The following is a 21,044-nucleotide window of genomic DNA, read 5'->3' as shown; positions in this document are numbered from 1 at the left end:
TCAAGGGATTTTGACGAAAATACCCTTAATTCAATAGAGTTTTGTCACGACCATAATAATTGATTGTAGGCAATCTTAAAGACCAAAATACTGATTATGCAAATCTCGAGAACCATTTTGTACCGGTCCGGTTAAACACCATAGAAAACTTTCATTTATACGAATCACATCCGAAATACATACCGATGCTAGTTTTAAAGCGAAACACTCGAACACCATCGCAGGCAACTCCGACATCGCTTTTATTCTGGCCATGGTGACCATTACAAGAATACAGATTATCTGAAGTATTTATAATTTGAAAGGAAAACGAAAAGATTTTGCCTCTGCAGATGCAAAACAATGGGTATTTGTACATGTATTGTCCTATAGAAAAGCAGTCAACAGCAAGTGAATATTGTGAGTTTGTAAGTTGTAAACCTACCTTTGCAAAAACCTAAACGCAATACAATTATGCCCCGTGCATCTCTCTCTACCTCTCTTTCCGCGCTTCTTATCTAAAAGCAAACGTCGTTTGTCACCGTTGAGCTAGATCATAGCCATCAACTGAAACAACTCAATGACCTGGTATGCTACGTATGGCAATCTGAAGGAACCAAGTTGCTGGAAGCGGCATAATTACAGATTCAAACGGCAAATCAGCACTACGGAAGGTACCCCAATCGACTGCTTTTCGATATTTCCTTGAAATTAAAAGCACCACCTTTGCCTGTCGGTGGCTTTTGCTCCTTTGAAGTAGCGCCGAGCAGGGATTGTGGGTTGTTTGATTTACTTTCGGTGAATGGCTTGCTTTTTGCCGGTTCTGTGTAACCTTTGCCTGTGAGGAGTTGGTCCTTCGGACTAGCACCTAGCAGGGCTTCTGCATTTGTTTTAGTTTCAGGCTCACCGGGTCTCATCCAAATTTTCACATGCCCCTCCCAAGATGCGGTGAGAATAGCATCCTCTGTGAAAAGTAATCCGGATAAGGGCTCAGAATGAACGCAGTGGGACACCAGTGGGGAGAGCTTTGGAATGTCCCGCATGCTGGGAGCAGGTTGAAGAGTGCCAATGGGGTAAACGCTGTCCCAATGGGATGACTGGCTACCTGTGCTGAATGTTGGAGATCCACCAAGTGAACTTCGGCGAAGTGGCACTACAATCTCATCCATTGGCAGGTCCCATAGGAGCAATTTTGTGTCCTGTAAACACGTGTATGAGAGGTGGAAGCAGAAAGACAAGCAAAGCAGATTGAAAAAAGAGAGCACAACAAAAGCAGAAAAAGATTTCATGGCCTATTTTAGGTTCATAAAAGTAAATCATGTCCCAATTTCTTTCTTTGAAAATCCCGCACCTGGATATTAGATTCTTTATTTGGACTTAAGCAATTGTCTCCATAAAAAAACGAAACAAAAAATTGGACAGTTATAAGTAATTTGATACTAACCAGCACGAGCAAAAGTTTAAAAGAATATGTGTTTAGCTGTTTGATGGGGAGGGAATTTGATTGATAAAGATATTATAAGCTGATAAAGATAAGCCCTTGTCGATAGAGAAAAAAGAAGGTAAACATAAGCCCTCAACTGATATTATCTTTAAACATATTAAGCATGGTATATCATCTCAGTGTTTACTTTAGGCAAGGATGAGAAGAGGAGAGCAAATACCTGACCCACAGAACCAAAACGGTAAACAATATTTTCTTCCGTGTCATCTGAACTTGGTGGTGACCAATATGAATCAAAAGCAACACCACTGACCTGCATACATCAGGGCTGAAAGGTGTAAGATGTCGAGTTTTTGACAAATCAACAAGAGGGGGAGAGAGAGAGAGAACTCAATAAACATTTGCAAAAGTTCTGCTGAAACTGTACCCATGAGTTGTGGCCTTCACCCCAAGCTACTACTTTTCTATCTTCCATGCTCCACACGGTAACAAGATCCTCTTCCCCTCCTGTCAAAATGTATTTCCCATCCGGACTGAGAAACAACACATCATGAAGGTCAAATATGAACATCATAGTGATACAACACATTCAGTCTGACGAAAATTCATATGAACATGTCATGTGGAACGCAAGTATAACTTTCTGGATATACTAATGACAGGACTTCGGCCAGTATAATTCATGTATCAAGGAAAAAATATATTTTTATCTTTTTACCTCCACGCGCAACACAGAAGAGCACCATAATAACTCTTGCCACCGAATACTAGTTGTTCTTTTGAGTAGTCAAACACTCGCAAATAGCCTACATGTAGCACCTAATATCAGTACCAATTAACAGACGCACTCATCCACAAAGTCACAAGCCTAACAGATTGAGAAATACCATCTCTACCGACAGTTGCCAAATTTGCCCCATCTGCTGAGTAAACAATGCTGTTTATTGAACCTTGGCAAATATGCCATCTGGAAATTGGATTACTCTGCAGATAAACCATCAAATGAAAGAGTGGGGAAAAAGAAACCTGAAGGAAGATGGTAAACAGTTCTATATCTGGTTCTTGTATAAGCTTGAGGAAATAACAAAAGTTCCAACTATCAGCCAAACTTCATAACCTATATGGCAGTATTGCAGCAGCTAACACAAAAATGTGGAAAATGTAGGCCAATAGGCAGTGACGGTAATGATATTATTTGAACTTGGTCATAATAGTATGTACTTTAAAAGCCAATCTTTTGAATAAGCAGACAATTACGTATAATAATGCTTTACTTAACATGCGAAGAAATTTTATACATTGATATTACCTTACTGGATCTTGCATGAGCCACCGAAAATTGAGTATGATCCTTTATAGCTGGGAAAGAAGAATCACCAGCACTTTCCTTACTCTAAAATGAATTAATGCCGATTTCAGTTCATGGAGTAAGGAAAACCAGGAAAGGATAAATAGCATTTGACATAGGAAAAATTAAAGCTTAAGGCTTGCCTTCTCATAGACATACAAATTTCCATCACCATGAGCAGCAACAAAGGTACTATTCCCTTTAGGAACCCACGCAACGCTGGTACACCGGCTGTTAAAACCAACTAGTTAGTTTGTGTATGAAGACTTGTAATCATAGGACTTGTGCCCCCAATTACACCAAAACAGATACCACAAAGAACATTCGAATAGCACATTCAATGAGAAAATAAATGCACTCTTCCCCCACCCCCGACAATGCATTTGGGTCTGTTGCTTCCAAATGTTATAACCTTTCCAAGCCGATAGCTAGAGTGATTACAATTTATTACATTAGCAAACTGTATTTGATACATGTACTTCTGGGGTAAAAAACCGGAAATGACAGATCGCCAAAAATAGGATTTTTCCTGGATAAGGAACTCTCAGCTCCACTTATGCAACAAGTGCTAGTTTGTTTATCTACCTTATGCCAAACGTACTTCTTGACCCACCAATTTCTCCGTAACACTATCAGGATTATATGCACACCATTAGTGATAATGTGCATTCCCGATACCTTTTTTCATCAACGAACTCATGAAATATAAGGAAATAAGGCAAAGTTGGGCAACAAACTTGCCTGCTAGTGACAGCACCTTCTTTGTTATAATGATGGGCACCAACAAGCTTCTTTCCAGAATCTTGCAATTGCTGCCTCAAAGACGCGGAATAGACTACAACACAAACAAAGTAAACAAGTCACACACAGCCTCATCATCACCAAAACCCCATTAAATCACATAGAAACAAAACTCCTTACTATCTCCAGAGCTCAATCCAATAAGCAAGTCATGCCCGTCCTTGGCCTCGGAATCAAAAGCATGGCACACCGGATTCGAATTGCTAAAATGCAATGACTTAATAGGATCCTACAAGCAAATTCCCCAAAACCCTTTACACAAATTTCCCCAAAACAAAAACCCAATTATCCAAACTCCACAAAAAAACCGATGCAACCCCAAGAAAACTGAAAATTACCTTATCAGGCGAATTGAGATCACTGATATAAACAGTATCCCCAACATTGAAAACCATAAACGATCCTTTACCGCCGAGATTCGAGTTAACAGCGTGGTGGGTCCCATTCGACCCGCCGAAATGAGCATACCTGCTACTCCCATTGCTGGTTCTGCTATATCCACTCCCTCCCACAAAGTTCAGAGCTTTGCCCCCGCTTCCTCCCAACAGCCTCGCCGCCGCCGACCGCACCCCGGTGGTGCTGAAACTCGGCGTCAGCGTAGGCTGGCTGCTAGGCTTGTCCTTAAGCTGCGCTACCGTCACCTAAAATTCACAACCAAACACTGACTAACTCCGAGTCAACAGAGACAGCAACAACATAACTAACACAACCGATTAATTAGGGCCTCGTTTCGCTTAATCCTACATTAAATTACATTAATTTCGTTTTTTTTTTTGGGTACCTGAGAAATTGACTTGGCGTACGAGTAGGGGAGGAGGTTGGGCGGCCGAGTCTTCTCCGAGTGAAGTTTGTATCGGCCTTCTGGGGTTTTAAAATACGCCTTTATCAGAGATTGGGTCTGGGAATTTGTTGTGCCAGAAGAAGAAGACGACGTCGTTTGGGGCGTCGCCGTCGTTGACGATGATGCCGACGGCATCGGGCTCAGGCAGTTTTTGTTGTTGGCGTACCCGTTGTTGAACATCGTCGTTGAAATTAAAGGAATCACAGCCACCGACTGACAGAGAGAGACAACATCGTCGAGTGTTCTTTTTACCTGGTTTTTTGTTCTGCTTTTTGGTGAGGCGCGATCAGGTGGTGCGCGGGGTGTGGGTGTCTCCGATGAGGATGGGAAAGTAATCGAATGAAAGTGTGGTTTTTGTTTGGGGTGTTTGGAGCTTAGTTGACTTTGGGGTTTGGACTTTTCGGAAAGGAGATGGAGATGGAGATCGTCGGTATCTGGGACGGTGAGGGATATTCCACGTGTTGGCTGGCTGTGAATTTGGAGGAAATTTAAAAAAAAAAATGAAAGCATAATGCGAGATTTGTAATCGATATGACGTAGTTGGTGCTAATTAAATTGTTACTAATGTATTTATTAACGTAATTATTTAATGACACATCATATGATTTACAAATGTGATTTAAAATTTGATTTACTTAACAACTACTATGACGATTGTTGATAATTGAATTGTTACTAATGTATTTATTAACGTAATTATTTAATGACACATCATATGATTTAAAAATTGATTTACCTAGCAATTACCTAAACTCGTAAATTACCAATAAAACAATGTTTATCCTCCCCATCTTTAAGATCCAATGAGAATTCAAAGCGGAGTGTTATAACATAAAAAAATCTACGAGTTGGTGGATACCATCATACCTCTTCCAATTCACTCTTTGATTCTCTCTCTACCGTGTGTTTAACATGTAAACATTGGATTATTGAGCTTGGCACAAACACAACCCATTTGTAATTCTTATGTAGAAATTGTGCCATATTCGTGGTCGTGTCAAAAAATAAATTACACAACTGCTAACTTCTTGAGTTTGAACTGTATTATGATGTCGTATCAAAATTATCACTTCAAAATATTTTTGAGAAATTAAAAAAAATAACCAAAATTTGGACCCCATATAGAATTGTAGCCATCCTTTTAATTTTATTATAATTAGAACCAAAAGTTGACATAAAAATACTAATATACCCTTTTAACAACGAGGGAAGCAATTACGCCCACCATTGCAAAGATTAGAGTTGTAACCACAAAACTCGTTCTGGTGTTATATGATTCCAACACCTTTTCTTCTGGAAATCAACTCTGCAAACAATTGATCTATAAAAAGCACAATCCTTTTCTATAAATCTTGTTACAGATCAGAGCCCAATTTGATTTTAATGTGTACTTTAATCCAATTTGATATTCAACAAAGAGAAATGCAAGAGGGAAAGAAGGGGGGAGAGCTTACTGCTTAGTGGTTACCTTGAATAAATGATATGATTGTCTTCGAAAAACAAATTGTAACGTTGCGTGAGGCTCCAACCTCTGGGTTTTGCTAGGATGGGAAGAAGATGACAAAGATTGGGATTTTTGAAAATTTTAGAATAGTAACTGTTAATATCAGATAGAAAAATAACCAAGAACTTAATAAAACTTCTCATCAGAAATTGGCTGAACTTTTGAGCTTTTTGAGAGGGCTAGAATTGTCTAGGTTGCTGAAGTGAGGCTTTGAATTTCTTTGGATTTGTTTTGTAAAAAGTTTTAATCATAAGGGTGTATTAGTACTTTTATATTAGATTTTGGTTATAATTATCATGAATTTAAAAAGGTGGCTATATTCTATATAGAGTTCTAATTTTGGTTATTTTTCCAAATTTCCCAATATTCTTTCAATGATGTTTTATCGCAATAACAGAAATTAATCATGTTTATACACCATGGTGTCTAATAAAAAGGTGTCCTTTTAATTTTGATATGCCTTTGCTATTTGGGTCGGCTTAGCTCTAGGTGGGTTTCTAATATGGGCTAATACTTGTGATAGACTTTTAACTGGTCTTGTAAGATCCATTACCATTCAAGGTGTGGGAGGACAAATGAATGGGCTGTTCCCTCCTTGGGCTGAGGCAATAGTCCCGCCTATTTTGCATTGGGCTCATGAGAGGTATGGCCAAAAGAGGTTGAAATGTCACTGTGAATCTTTCCATCGTCAGAAATGTGAACTGTCGTGACGAAACCACTAACTAATCATTTTTTTAGGAAAATAAGAAAAGAAAAGAAAAAAACGTGAGCCAAATTTTGCATTGGGCTACAACCTAGGGCAGCCCTACCATGATTCTGCCGAGTACTTGAAAGAACTGTAGGATGCATTTTCCCTTTAATTTAGTTTGTTTTTCTATCCAAAAAAAAAGAGTTGAGTTTCTGTATGAGTATCCAAAAAGTCATAGATGAAAGTTTTGACGTAATGTGGCCTTGGCCGTAGTAAAGGTGGCTAAGACAGTGTCTCCCCCCCTTCACCTATTTTGAAATCTGGCAAATTTTATATATCAAGTTGGCGTTAGGTTTTAAGGAAATATATCATGCTTAGTTCTTTTAGGATAGGTCACAAACTTAATTGCAAGATGACCATAGGAACAAATAAAAGATAGGGAAGAGTACCATATTGTCCTCAAGCTTACTTCTTGTAGGATTTTTTTTTTTTTTTTTTGAATAAATAATATTATCTACACTAAGAAGAAGTGAGGTAGGCTTAGCCGTACAATGGGTTAAGCAATAATAATATGGTTCAAATACTCTTTTGGCGAGAATCGAACTTAAGACATCTCACTTACAAATGAAGAGGAATACAACTAGACTGTAGTATTAAGTGGCACTTGTTTAAGAATGTTAGAGATTGGGGTTGACTTTCCAATTTCAGGGAATTAGAAGGTCCGTGAAGGTCTGGGGTTTGTCATTTTGAGTTTAGAGTTTTACAATGTCATCTGGAAGGTTAATGGCTTATACAGCCTCTTGATGGTTGGGTTGGGCATTTTTATAATTTTAACTAACAAATTAGTTCGACTTTTCATTTAATAACTAAACTTAAAAAATGAAATTTTAATTGAAATTATTTTGTTGGTTTACAAACTAAAAGGTCCCAAGTCCCCTTCCCCCTCCCCCCTCCCCCATATTCAAAATCAATTAGGCTACCGCTTGAATAAAAAAAAAAAGATTTTGACTTTTAGTATTTATGTAACTTTATATATCTAAAGTTATGATGTAATATAAAAAATAGTAGCTGCTTCAATGAAACACATAGAAATGAAATTTCAGAATCACAATAGCTAATGTCAACTGATAGATGTAGAGGTAAGGCCCCATCACCCAAAGAGAAAATAACAACAAAACTTTAAGAAAGCAAATGGAAAGCAATAAGATTTGTGAAGGTGACCTACTTGGAGCAACCATCAGCAGATCAGCAGATAGCAAGGGAGTTTTCATCCATGAGTATGAGGTTGGCCCATAGGGATTTCACAACTTGCATATCGTCATCAATCATCGTCATGCTCCTTCTGAGAAAGTAAAAAGCCATACTTCTTCCTTTTGATTTTGCGGCTTGCAGTGCATGCATATACAAGTGTAAACAAAGCAATCATGCACTTACTAACCAGCTTTATTTGCCCACACCCACTCGATTTTCCCTCTGGTTTTTTTCTTCTTTCCCAAGCAAACCAGTAGCTCTGACACCATAATCTCACAATACATGCATATCCTCTCCCTCTCAAGAAAATAAGACATGCCCTCTCTCACCTAATACCTCCTCTCCGACCGCTTATATAAACGCTCTCTTTTTCTCCAAACTCATATCAGACACTTGTGCGCAAAATATCAAACACATCCCACCACACTTAAATATGATGAAGCAACGATATCAGCCTCTCTTCTTACTCACACTCCTACTTATCTTCCTCTCCCATTGCACCAAAACCCTAGCCCAAGGCCCTGCTGCTGCCCCGGCAATCACCAGCCCGGTGGCCGTTCCGGTACCACCAGCCAACGCCCCGGCACTAACCAGCCCGGCGGCCATTCCGGCACCACCGGCCAACGCCCCAGCGCCACCAGGCCCAACCAACGTCACCAAAATCCTTGAAAAGGCAGGAGGCTTCAACGTCTTAATCCGCCTTCTAAAAACCACCCAAGTCGATAACCAGCTTTACGGCCAGCTCAACAAATCCGGCACTGAATTTACACTTTTAGCCCCGTCCGACAGCGCCTTCTCTAAACTCAAAGGTGGATCCATGAACTCCCTCAGCGTTGAACAAAAAGTCAAGCTCTTGCAATTCCATCTAATCCCAGATTACCTCACTACCCAAAACTTCCAAACTGTGAGCAATCCGGTGAGAACCCAAGTCGGAGACGGTTCCGAGTACCCGCTAAACATCACCACATCAGGCAAGACAGTGAACATTTCAACTGGCCTTGTCAACACTTCAATCTCAGACACTGTCTACTCTGATGGTCAATTGGCTATTTACCAAGTTGAAAGTGTGCTCCAACCCTATGGTATTTTTGCTCCCAAGCTTCGGCTGCCGTCACCGGCATCCGCTCCTGGAGAAGAAAAGCCTAAGGAGGAGCCTTCTCTTGACCCTGTTGCTGAAGTGAAGTCTGGTGCTGTGCCTACAATGAATATCCCCAAGATTAATGGCATTGTCTCTATTGGAGTTGCATTATTAGCTGCTGCAGCTATAAACTTTTTGTGACGAACTGGCTGGCTGTGAATTTGGAGGAAATCAAAGAAATAAAAAGCATAATGCTTGGGAGACCATATGTTTAAACTATATTTTGTGAATTATATGACGTTATTTGAGTGTTAATTAAAATCCTTATTTCTTATTAGTAACATAATTTACAAAATTTGATCTAAATTTTTTATCTACGTAGCATTACCTAAACTCGTAAATTACCAGCAAAACAATGCTTATCCTCCCCATCTTCAAGATCAAACGAAAATTCAAGGCGGAGTGTTATAACTTAAAAATGTATGAGTTGGTGGATGATCATAATAACTCTTCCAGTTCACTCTTTGATTTCTCTATACCATAATGTGTTTAACATGTAAAAATGGGATTATTGAGCTTGGTACAAATGCAACCCACTTGTAATTCTTATTTAGAAATTGTACCATATTCATGGTCGTGTCAAAAAATGAGTTACACAACCGCTAACTTCATGAGTACAAACCTTATTATGATTTGTGTCGTAAATTGTCACACTTAAATGTCATTTTACTTAGATAATACTTTATGACAGTGACAAAAATCAATCATGCAGTTAGGTGCAATAAAAAAGATGTCCTTTTAATTTTGATATGCATTTGCTATTTGGGTCGGCTAATCTCTAATTGGGTTTCTAATATGGGCTAATATTTGCTTTTAACTGATCTCGTAAGATCCATTGCCATTCAAGATGTGAGAAGACAAATGAACGGGCTGTTCCCTTTTTGGGCCAAGGCAAGAGTACTGTCTATTTTGCATTGGGCTCACGAGAGGTAATGCATTTTTTTTTTAAATTTTAACAAACGACATTATCTTTACTAAGGGAATGAAGGAGTGGGTTAAACCTGACAATAGATTTGCTAAAATAATGTAGTTCAACTTCATCTTTGGCGAGAATTAAACCTAAGACTTCTCATTTACAAGTAAAGATGAATATTATTAGGCCGAGGTAATACTAATTATATAAAAACATATGAATATATGAAATAAAAACGAAGGTCAAATTCTGAAACCACAAAAAAAAAAAAGTTAAAAAAAAAAAAAAAAAAAAAAAACAAAAGAAAACGTGAGCCAAAATTTGCATTGGACTAACTTGAGTTAAGTTTTTGTGTGAGTACCCAAAAATTGATATGAAAATTTTGACTTAATGCAACCTTAGCCATAGTAAAGGTGGATAAGACAGTGTGTCTCTCCCTCTTCACCTATTTTGAAATCAGGTGAATTTACATATCAAGTTGGAGTTAGGTTTTAAGGAAATATATCATGCTTTACGGAAAAATACGATGTCACTTAGTATTACGGTCTAATGATATCTTTCTTCACTTGTAAGACTAAGTCCAACAGTTGAGGCTTTTTAGCCCATAAAATTTAGATTCTCATTTAGAAACAGCTTTTATCTACTAATGGTTTGACTTCAAATTTTAGCCCGAAACTATTAAAGAATGGTTTTAGCCTACTATTTTTGGGTAAGTTTTTTAAAATAAAATTTATGTAGATTCTTTGAATTTATTCTATGAACATTTTAACATAAAATATTTAAATTCCAAAATAATGAAAAATCATTAAACCTACTTCATTCTTACACATATGCACCACATGAAAGAACATAGAAAACCACACAATACCCCATTCTTAAACACAATTACTTAGGTGGGTAGAAAGAAAAAAAAGGAAGAACTGTATGACGAAATTGAAATTTGTGTGGATTTTTTAACAAATACATAGGTATTATTAAGTTTTTGGGTGAATTTTGATTTAAATAATTTTACAAGTTGTTTTAGCCGTTGGATTTAATTTTGGGCCGTTAGATATTTTTTTCTTTTACCATTAGATTTGCTCATATTCGATCTTAGTCTTTGGATAATTATTATTTTTAAATGAATTTGGAATTTGGAATTTGGAATTTGGACCGTTGGATCAACCAACAATCCAACGACGTGGGCCGTCCAATAAAAATAATGTAGTTGGTCTTTTTGCAAGTGGTTGAGAGCGTTAGCATCTGAGTCATGCCATTATCATTGGCTCATTTTTTGGGAGAAATTTGCCCCAAAAATAAGTTTTAACCCAAATTTTTTTTAGCCCAATGTTGGAGAAGGTTTTTTTTTTTTTTGGGGGGGGGGGGGGGGGGGGGAGGGTGGCAGAAGGCGGCTACGGGTGTTTTAAAACTCAAATTTTGAGTTATGACTCAACCACTGGAGTTGGTCTAAGTGAGAGGTTTTAAATTCGAATCTTGAAAATGACGAGTTTGATATCAATTTATTCTTCATCTCAATTATTTAAATATATAGTTGTATAAAAAAAGGGTGAACTGAATATTTTAGGATACGTCACAAACTCAATTGCAAGGTGAGCATTTCTACTAATTAATAAAACACTCATTGTCAACCAAAACCCTATGAAATTACTAGTTTAACCCTCTAATTAAAACATAACATAAATAAGAAATATGGGGTAAATTATCCTATTGTCACCTACATGTAATCCTAACATATCTCTAATTTAAAAAAAAAAAAAAAAACTTCTCACTTGGGTGGGCAAACGGGTAGAGGAACTACGGGTTGGGGCAGGTACGGGTAGGGTCCTATTTTTTTTGGGACCAAAAAGGCCAAGCCGGGCTGGGCCATGGTTATTTACGGGGCGGGCCAGTTCCTAAACCTTTGAAAAACAGGGCCTCGGACCGACCCGTTTCTAATTATAATCAACGGTCAAGATTGAATGATAATCTATCATTCAATTTGAATCGTTAATTTGTAACCTAGGTTTCCAAATCAGTTTCAGTCTCATAGTCTCACTCTTTCACACAGTCTCGCTCCCACACCCACCTCTCCACCGCCACTCCCTCAACTCTGACGACATCCTAGAAAATGCCCATCACCGCCGCCGCGACCAACATAATGGCACCACCACCACCCATCTAGCCATCCTCCGACCTCGACGACATCCGTTACTTCGCTGGCTACTGTAAGTCTACTGTTAGTGTCTACTTCTCCGAATTTTATTTTTGTTGATGCGGAGGATCTCAGACTGATCAGTAGCATGAATAATAGGATTGATTAGAGAACTGCGTGCAATTTTCAGATTTGGGGTTTATTTTTATTTTATATTTTTTAATTTAATTTAATTTAATTTTTTTCCTTCTAGTTTTGATTCAATTCGTCTCCCTGCGTTTTTCAGACTTATGGCCATTGTTTTGATTTAAGTAGTCTCCTTGCGTTTTGATTTCATGGAAATTCCTCTTCTCAGCTTTTACTCTGTATCCAGATTGTGTAGACGTTTTTTGAGCTTCTGATTCAGTTTTTTTTTTTTATTGATTTATAGTGTAGTCGGATTTATGAACGGTTGTTGGAGCTTCTGATTCAGTTTTTTTGTTTGACTGTTGATTGATTTATATGATTTCAATGTCTTGCTAGTTTTAATCACATGTATTTGCTCATATACGTGAGTAGTAACTTATAATAGGTTGCTAACCATAATGCGGTTTTTATGAACCGCTTTATCTATTATATTATGGAGCTTTTGCTCCAATATGTTTAGATTACCAAATACCTAACTAAGTAGTATCTGTCAATAAATTGAAGACTTGAGTTCTTACTTGACACGGTCGGTAGCATGTTGAATGCTTCAATTGGTATGGGAATGTTTGATATTACAAATAATGTACTTGGCAGATAGCCAATGCTAAATTGGATATATGTCTTAATAATTTCTATTTATCTTTGCAGGTGTTGGTAAGAGTTGCCTTCTTTTGCGTTTCTCAGATGGTTCCTTCACCACTAGTTTCATAACAACCATTGGGTGCGTATTCCCTAGCCTTAGAGTTAATTGTATTTGTCATTTGTATACATATGATACGCTTTGAGTGCGGGAGTTCGTGTTTGAATCGCGATATTTCATACTAGAATGCTACTGAAATGCAGGTTGAGGAATTGCCGAATTGGCTTCTCTTGTCGAAGACAATCTTACTTGCAAGCATCTTATTCTCTCAGTGGGAGAGTCCTTGGTGGACTTCCTTCAGAGTGATACCATTACCAGGCATGTAAGACAAACTCCTAAGTGGTATTAGCATTGCCATTTCTTATGAGATTAATTTTAGAGTAAAATATTAAAATTCTATTTTTGCTTACAGATTCAATGAGGATTGTTGTTGGAATTTGGACGTTGGATGTGGTTTTGGATGTTAATTTGGAATTTATTGCGGATGTCATGACTCATGTTTATGTTGTTTTGGATTATTTGATTTTTGGACTTTGGAATTTGGATGTCTTGGACTTTCGGATATTTTGTATGTTCATTTGATTTTAGATGTTGGACGATGTAATATATTGTTATTTTGGATGTATTGTTAATCTATGAACTTGGATGTTGGACTCTGTATTTAGATTGGATGTGAATAATGGTGAATTTGTGCAAAATCTGCATACATGCAGTTTGTGACTCTGTGCAGTTGCAATCTGTGCAAATCTGTGCAGTTTGCAATCAGTTTGCAAATCTGTGCAGTTTGCAATTTGTGCAAATATGTGCACTTGTAGTTTGCAATCTGTGCAAAATTTATTATTATTATTTTTTTCAAAAAAACAAAAAGGGGACCTGTGGACTCAGCCCGTTTCAACTGGGCCGGGTAAGGTCCGGTTCTTATATTAGAAAATGTGACACCCCGGCTCGGCCCGACCAGTTTCCTTTGAACCTAGGTCCGGTCCGGTCCCTTCAAAATTAGGCTCGGCTTGGCCTGTGCCCACCCTTACCACATTCTCTATCACTCTCTTCGTCTCTCCTTCTATTTCAAAAACAAAAATAAAAAATTTTCTCATACACTTTGTGTGTACCCATATGCTAGTATTACTAAATAAAAGATGGGAAATATTATCCTATTGTCCTCAAGCTTCAATGAAATACATAGAAAAGAAATTTCAAAATCCAAATGGCTAATGTCAACTGATAGATGTAGAGGTAAGGCCCCATCACCAAAAAGAAAACAACAACAAAACTTTAAGAAAGCAAATGGAAAGTGGTAAGATTTGTGAAGGTGACCTACTGGGAGCAATCATCAGCAGATCAGCAGATAGCAAGGGAGTTTTCATCCATCAGGATGGGGTTGGCCCATAGGGATTTTACAACTTGCAAATCTTCATCAATCATCATCATGCTCCTGCGGATAAAATAAAATGCCACACATCTTCCTTAAGTTTGTGGCAAGCAAATCATATGCATATCTTTATTTGATTTTATGATTTTTCATTTTTTTATTTAATTCGAATTTGAATGCATAAAATGAAATTATTATAGCTGAGTTGAATAAATTCATATGCTTTTCTTATATTTTATTTGTTTTATTTGTTTTTAATTAATTGTTAAATTTTGCCTAAAGTGCATGCATATGTAAGTGAAAACAAAGCAATCATGCACTTACTAAACTAGCTTAATTTATTTGCCCACACCCACTTGATTGCCCTCTGTTATTTTCCTTCTTTCCCAAGCAAACTAGTAGCTCTGACACCATAATCTCACTCTACATGCATGTCATCTCCCTCTCAAGAAAATAAGACATGCCCTCTCTCACCTAATCCCTCCTCTCCCACCACTAATATAAACCCTCTCTTTTCCTCCAAACTCATACCAGAAATTTGTGTGCAAAATATCAAACACATCCGACCACACTTAAATATGATGATGCAACAGTATCAGCCTCTCTTCTCACTCACACTCCTACTCATCTTCATTTCCCACTCCACCAAAACCCTAGCCCAAGGCCCTGCTGCTGCCCCAGCAATAACCACCCCTGCGGCCGTTCCGGTACCACCAGCAAGCGCCCCGTCAGTCACCAGCCCGGTGGTCGTTCCAGCACCACCAGCCGACGCCCCTGCGCCAACAGGACCAACCAACATCACCAAAATCCTTGAAAAGGCAGGAGGCTTCAACATCTTAATCCGCCTCCTAAAAAGCACCCAAATCGACAAACAGCTCTACAGCCAGCTCAACAACACCAACAGTGAATTGACACTTTTAGCCCCGTCCGACGGCGCCTTCTCAAACCTCGGATCCCTGAACTCCCTCAGCGATGAACAAAAAACTCAGCTCTTGCAATTCCATCTAATCCCAGATTTCATCACTACCCAAAAGTTCCAAACTATAAGCAATCCGGTGAGAACCCAAGCCGGAGACGGTTTGGAGTACCCGCTAAACATCACCACATCAGGCAATGCAGTGAACATTTCAACTGGCCTTGTCAACACTTCAATCTCAGGCACTGTCTATTCTGATGGTCAGCTGGCTATTTACCAAGTTGACAGTGTGCTCCAACCTTACGGTGTTTTTGCTCCCAAGCCTCCCCCGCCAACACCGGCACCAGCACCAGCTCTTGCGGAAGAGAAGCCTAAGAAGAAGCCATCTCATCAAGTCCCTGTTGCTGAAGTGAAGTCTGGTGCTGTGCCTACACTGAATATCCCCAAGATTAATGGCATTGTCTCTATTGGAGTTACATTATTAGCTGCTGCAGCTATGAACTTTTTGTGACGGAATTATTACATTGGTGCCCATTGGAGTTGAATTTGTTTTATACAAGGCGACTCATCGATTCGGATTGAATATGAAGGGTAACGATGGACACGTAAGGTGAGTGGTTTGGAATAATGTTGTGTCCGGTAAACTCATTACCATTGTTATGCATGCCAGTTTGTGATCATATATGAGAGCAATACTGTGTAAATAATGAATCTTATGTGGTTCTTGTACGTAATTTGCATGTTCTTTTGTACTCTATTTGTTGATAATGACGTATTATTACAAATATTTACATTTTTCAATAAATGTTATTCCTTTTCAAATTATGATCAATGAGCAATGAGCTCTCATACTAAAAAAGTAATGCTAGATAGACCAATTTTTTAGACAAAATTTACAAATAAAAAAAATTATTGAGCAACTATACTAAAATTGTGTCTGAAATGTATACCAAAAAATAATAACATATATAGGTAAATTAATTTATGAAAGAATAATATATATAGCTATATATATTAAGAAACTAAAAGAAGAGAAATCAACTATCAATGATTTCCGTCGTTAACAATTACATCATGGAATAACTTGGAAATTCCGGAAGCCATCAAGGTTGACTTTAATCCCACATTGATTTGACATGCCATGTACTATTCTCATGAAGCATGTAGTTAAACTGATCCAAATAATTAGACGAAGTGGGTACAGTTGGTCATGAACTTTCAAGAAAAGAAAACTACAAAACAATTTAAATATTATAGATGCAAATTTCTTCCTCCTTGATCTTGGATAAAATTACACCTACAAAACAAATAACACATTTGGTCAAGGCCAAGAGCCTCACGCGCCCACGATGAATGGGGAGGGAGGGGGGGGGCGAATAACCTCTCATGCCAAAGTTAGAATTTTGAGAGAAAAATGTTTAGGGAATTTTTGAGTGTTTAGCAAGAGTTAAGACCTAGGTTTTTAGAGGAAATGAGGTTGAATATATAGTGCATGGCAAGTCCCCCTCTTGAGAAAAGGTGGCCGGCCCTTTGGAGTATTTTTGTGTGAAATTGGTGATTTAATTGGTAATTAATGGATTAATTAGGAATAAATCCATTAATTAGCCAATTAACTCAATTTATATGGAATGTTTTGAAGGTTATGAAATAATTACCTTGTGGAAAATATAGGATGAGGATGGATGAAATAACTTTGAATTTGTTACTTATTTTGGGCACTTTTGACTTGATTGTGGGATGTTTGTCCACTGCTCGAGCATAGGAATTTCGGTGTTCCTCAAGGGTAATTTTGTCCATTTTGCCCAAAAATCCATGTGTTGCCTCTTGATTATTTTTGGCTCCACAAATATGTTGAAGGAAAATTTAGAGAGAGAGAGAGAGAGAGAGAGAGAGAGAGAGAGAGAGAGAGAGAGAGAGAGAGAGAGCTCTTAAGTTGTTAATTGCACATGCTATCTTGTGGCCTTATGTCTTTATTTATACTAATCAAGTTGTTAATTGCACATGCTATCTTGTGGCCTTATGTTTTTATTTATACTAATCAAGTAAGCTTTACTTGCTTTACAAGTAATACACAATCACATTTCTTAACAATCTTAACTGCAACGAAATACATGTTAAGAGTAATTTTCTCCCTAATTTCTTGCATGCATACGATAAATCCACGTCGCTAATCATCAACTAGTTTTTATGTTAGTACTTTTCTTTCTGAATATAGAAGTGTCAGGTTTAAATCTTATATCATTTAATAAATAAAATAAAAGATATAAAAGTTGTATGGGTAGGGGTAAAGTACAAAAAACTAGCTCAACTATTGGTGTCACGACACTTTCATACCTCATATTTTAAAATTGACAATGTCATACCCCATATTTAGAATTTGGTCAAATGTTATACCTTCAGTTACTTGGCCGTTTACTTTTCAGTTAAATGCTGACGTGGCTTGATTCGGGACCCACTTTCTATTAAAAAATCATTAAAATATTATTAAAAACTAATTTTTTTTTAATATTTTTTAAATATTAAAATAATAATAAAAAGTAAAAAAAAAAAAAAAAAAGAAGAAAATAACCCTCAGTTCGTCCCTCTCCTCCCCCTCCCCCTTCTCTCTCTTCTCTCCATCTTCATCTTCTTCACCCCACCTGCAAACCCCCCAAAAAAAAAAAAAAAAATTTGAAAACCCATCAACCCCCCTGCGGAAGAAGAAGAAGGAGAAGGAGAATGAGGAAGGAGGAAGAAGAAGAAGAAGAGGAAAAAAAGGAGAAGGAGGTAGAAGAAGAAGAGGAAGGAAATTTTTTTTTTTTTTTTGAAAACCCATCAACCCTCCCTGCAGAAGAAGGAGAAGGAGAAGGAGAAGGATAAGGAGGAAGAAGGAGAAGGAGAAGGATAAGGAGAAGGATAAGGAGGAAGAAGAAGAAGGAGAGGAAAAAAAGGAGGAGGAAGAAATTTTTTATTGTTTTTTTAAAACCATCAACCGCCCCTGCGGAAGAGGAAGAAGGAGAAAGAGGAAGAAGAAGAAAGAGAGGAAAAAAAGGAGAAGGAGGAAGGAAATTTTTTTTTTTTTTTTTGAAAACCCATCAAACCCCAAATCCACCACTCTTATCCATTCTCCACATCCTCTTCCGCACCCATTCTTCACCGTCTTTGCGCACCCATCTTCCCGCAAATGGGATTTGGATTAATTTTTTTTTTCCTGGGTTGCAGGAGGGAGAAGAGGGGGTGGGGAGGGGGGAAACTGAGTGTGGGTGTGGGGGAAGACAAATTGGAATTATTAACTTTTTTTTTTTTTTTTTTTTGGGGTTTGCAGGTGGGGGAAGAAGATGAAGATGGGGAGAAGAGAGAGGAAGGGGTGGGGAGGGGAGGGACGAAATGAGGGTTTTTTTATTATATTTAATTTAATTTTATTTTATTTAAAAACTTTTTATTATTATTTTAATATTAAAAAATATTAAATAATTTTGTTTTAGTTTTTAATAATATTTTAAAGATTTTTTTAATAGAAAGTGGGTCCCAAATCAAGCCACGTCAGCATTTAACTGAAAAGTAAACGGCCAAGTAACGGAAGGTATAACATTGGACCAAATTCTAAAGATGAGGTATGAAATTGTCAATTTTAAAAGATAAGGTATGAAAGTGTCGTGACGCTAATAGTTGAGGTAGTTTTTTGTATTTTACCCTATGTTTTAATAATGTTGTTCTCGTCCACAAACCTAACAGAATGACATACTACACTGTCAAGTGTCGACTAGAATCACAAGAATTATAGTGGCTCGGCGAGAAAAGCCCATGTCCACTTAAAAAGTATTAATTGAAGTCTTATCTATAGAGCCAAAAGAATGAGCTACATGGAAGATGAACCTCTCCAGATCTACTTTGTGGGGATCCCTAATCGTTCATCATATATCGTGCGGCCAATTTTTGTTAGGTATTATTTGTGTTTAATTTTAAATAAAAAAATATCAAATGATTTTTGATCCCACGATACATGATGAATGGTTAAGATGTGAGGATCCTTAGGATCCCCACAATTTGGATATGGATATGATCCAAATCCAAGCTACATACACTATATACAGAGTACAATTTTCTTTTTGATAAACCGCAGAGTCAAGTTCACTTCAACATTGCTATTATGGGAAATGTCTATGAGGTGATTTATATTTTTTCAAATACAATATGTCAAAGGGGCATGAAACCAAACTACCGTTAAAGAAGTCATGAAAAACAAGACAAAATAACTTGAATTTAATAATCAAAAGAAAAACTTATAAAAAGGAAGCTGAGAAAGGTTGCGAATAAGTAGCTGCAACACAATGAGGGCATGAATCTCACCAATGAACAATGGAGTGGTTAACACTATAATTGGCCTGACAATTAACAACTTGATTACCCTCTGAAATATGAGTACAATCACCAATACAATTAATTAATCTTATGCAATTACTATGACAACTAGTCATATTAACAGTAAACATAAACATGTACATCAATAAATAGAGAATTTCAGCGTTTTGAATGTGCCTCACACGCTGACAACTAAAGATTTCATAAGATTGTCTTTGAAACTCACATTAGGCTCCAAGTGCAGATCAGCCATGTCACGTTCGGCATCCAAATTCGGTCCATTAATCCCACGAATTCTCTTACCAGATTAGGAAGAATCAGCACCATTAGCTCCAAATTCAATTAGTGAAGAAACTAATTATCCACCCATCCCCGAGGACTTCCCCTTTGCCTGCCCACCAGGCTCCACCGGCTCCACCACTTTCACAGAGAGAAAAGCACAAACAAGTTAGTCTTCAGGGATGGGTGAATAATTAGTTTCTTCATTGATTGAATTTGGAGCTAATGGTGTTGATTCTTCCCGATCTGTTAAGAGAATTCGTGGGATTAATGGACTGAATTTGGATGCCGAACGTGACATGGCTGATCTGCATTTGGAGCTTAATGTGAGTTTCAAAGACAAGCTTATGAAATTAACTCGGCGACTTGACTTGGTTGTTGTTTTTGAGAATTTCAGAGTTTTGAACATGCCTCACGCGCTGAGAACCAAAGACCTAGAAATGTTTTGTTCGTGCTTTTCTCTCTGTGAAAGTGGTGGAGCCATTGAAGCTTGGTGGGTAGGCAAAGGGGAAGTCCTTAGGGATGGGTGGATAATTAGTTTCTTCACTGATTGAATTTGGAGCTAATGGTGCTGATTCTTTCTGATCTTGTAAGAGAATTTGTAGGATTAATGGACCAAATTTGGATGCTAAACGTGACATGGCTGATCTGCACTTGGAGCCTAATGTAAGTTTCAAAGACAAGCTTATGAAATTAACTCGGCGACTTGACTTGGTTGTTGTCACTGATTTTGATTTTGATCCTAATCTCGTTGGCGGGGATGTTTCCTTCTCTCGTGAGGTGAAAAGGTCTATCGTTACGTTCTTTGGAAAAGTTGTGACGAAATTTGGTAAGGATTGGTATGATGCTCTGGTCATCAAACTTCTTGGGCAATCGCACACTTATAATTTTTTGTTGAACAGGCTGAGGCAAAAATGGCAATTAAAAGGAGGTATGCAGCTTATTGACATTGATCATGATTTTTTATATTTTTAAATTTTATTTGAAAGAGGATAAGGAGTTTGTTTTAACTGGTGGACCTTGGATAATTGTGGGTTAGTATTTGACGATTCAAAAATGGGGACTAGGATTTGTGCCTGCAATTGAGGTTATTACTCGTATGGCTGTATGGGTTAGGATACTGGGTGTTCCAATTCAGTATTTTAATGTTTGGGCAATGAGGAAGATAGGTAGTGTGTTGGGAAAATTGTTGAAGATTGATGTAAACACCAATTCTCAGTACAAGGGCAAATTTGAGGAAGATAGGTAATGTGTTGGGAAAATTGTTGAAGATTG

At 37.7% G+C, this 21,044-nt stretch overlaps 1 protein-coding gene, 1 long non-coding RNA gene and 2 pseudogenes across 4 annotated transcripts; 3 read left to right on the top strand and 1 right to left on the bottom strand.

Annotated features, from left to right (window-relative positions):
* Positions 1 to 130: 130 nt before the first annotated feature.
* Positions 131 to 4,818, bottom strand: LOC137715422 (putative catabolite repression protein creC). Its single transcript, XM_068454752.2, has 11 exons — positions 4,354 to 4,818; positions 3,911 to 4,213; positions 3,693 to 3,801; positions 3,513 to 3,606; positions 2,915 to 3,002; positions 2,733 to 2,816; positions 2,311 to 2,407; positions 2,142 to 2,229; positions 1,851 to 1,956; positions 1,644 to 1,736; positions 131 to 1,178 (listed from the first exon to the last, which is right to left on the bottom strand). Exons 1-11 carry the CDS (start codon positions 4,591 to 4,593, stop codon positions 645 to 647), a joined length of 1,836 nt encoding a protein of 611 aa, XP_068310853.2. The 5' UTR covers positions 4,594 to 4,818; the 3' UTR covers positions 131 to 644.
* A 3,441-nt stretch (positions 4,819 to 8,259) lies between these two features.
* LOC137714785 (fasciclin-like arabinogalactan protein 12 pseudogene) lies at positions 8,260 to 9,271 on the top strand (annotated as a pseudogene).
* A 2,646-nt stretch (positions 9,272 to 11,917) lies between these two features.
* LOC137716378 (uncharacterized) lies at positions 11,918 to 13,562 on the top strand. Of its 2 annotated transcripts, none has more exons than XR_015960890.1 (4): positions 11,918 to 12,122; positions 12,873 to 12,945; positions 13,068 to 13,182; positions 13,277 to 13,562. It is a non-coding gene; the product is annotated as an uncharacterized LOC137716378 (long non-coding RNA). The 2 variants fall into 2 exon arrangements; XR_015960889.1 differs by having other exon boundaries at positions 13,068 to 13,186.
* Positions 13,563 to 14,726: 1,164 nt separating this feature from the next.
* LOC137714202 (fasciclin-like arabinogalactan protein 12 pseudogene) lies at positions 14,727 to 15,954 on the top strand (annotated as a pseudogene). Its single transcript, XR_015960888.1, has one exon. The product of XR_015960888.1 is annotated as a fasciclin-like arabinogalactan protein 12 pseudogene (transcript).
* The last annotated feature ends 5,090 nt before the right edge of the window (positions 15,955 to 21,044 follow it).

The sequence above is a fragment of the Pyrus communis genome, chromosome 3 (assembly GCF_041283825.1).
Source record: "Pyrus communis isolate YQ-2024b chromosome 3, ASM4128382v1, whole genome shotgun sequence".
NCBI classification, from domain to species: domain Eukaryota; kingdom Viridiplantae; phylum Streptophyta; class Magnoliopsida; order Rosales; family Rosaceae; genus Pyrus; species Pyrus communis.
Note: the sequence above shows the minus strand (reverse complement) of the source record. Positions and strands in the feature narration are given on the sequence as shown.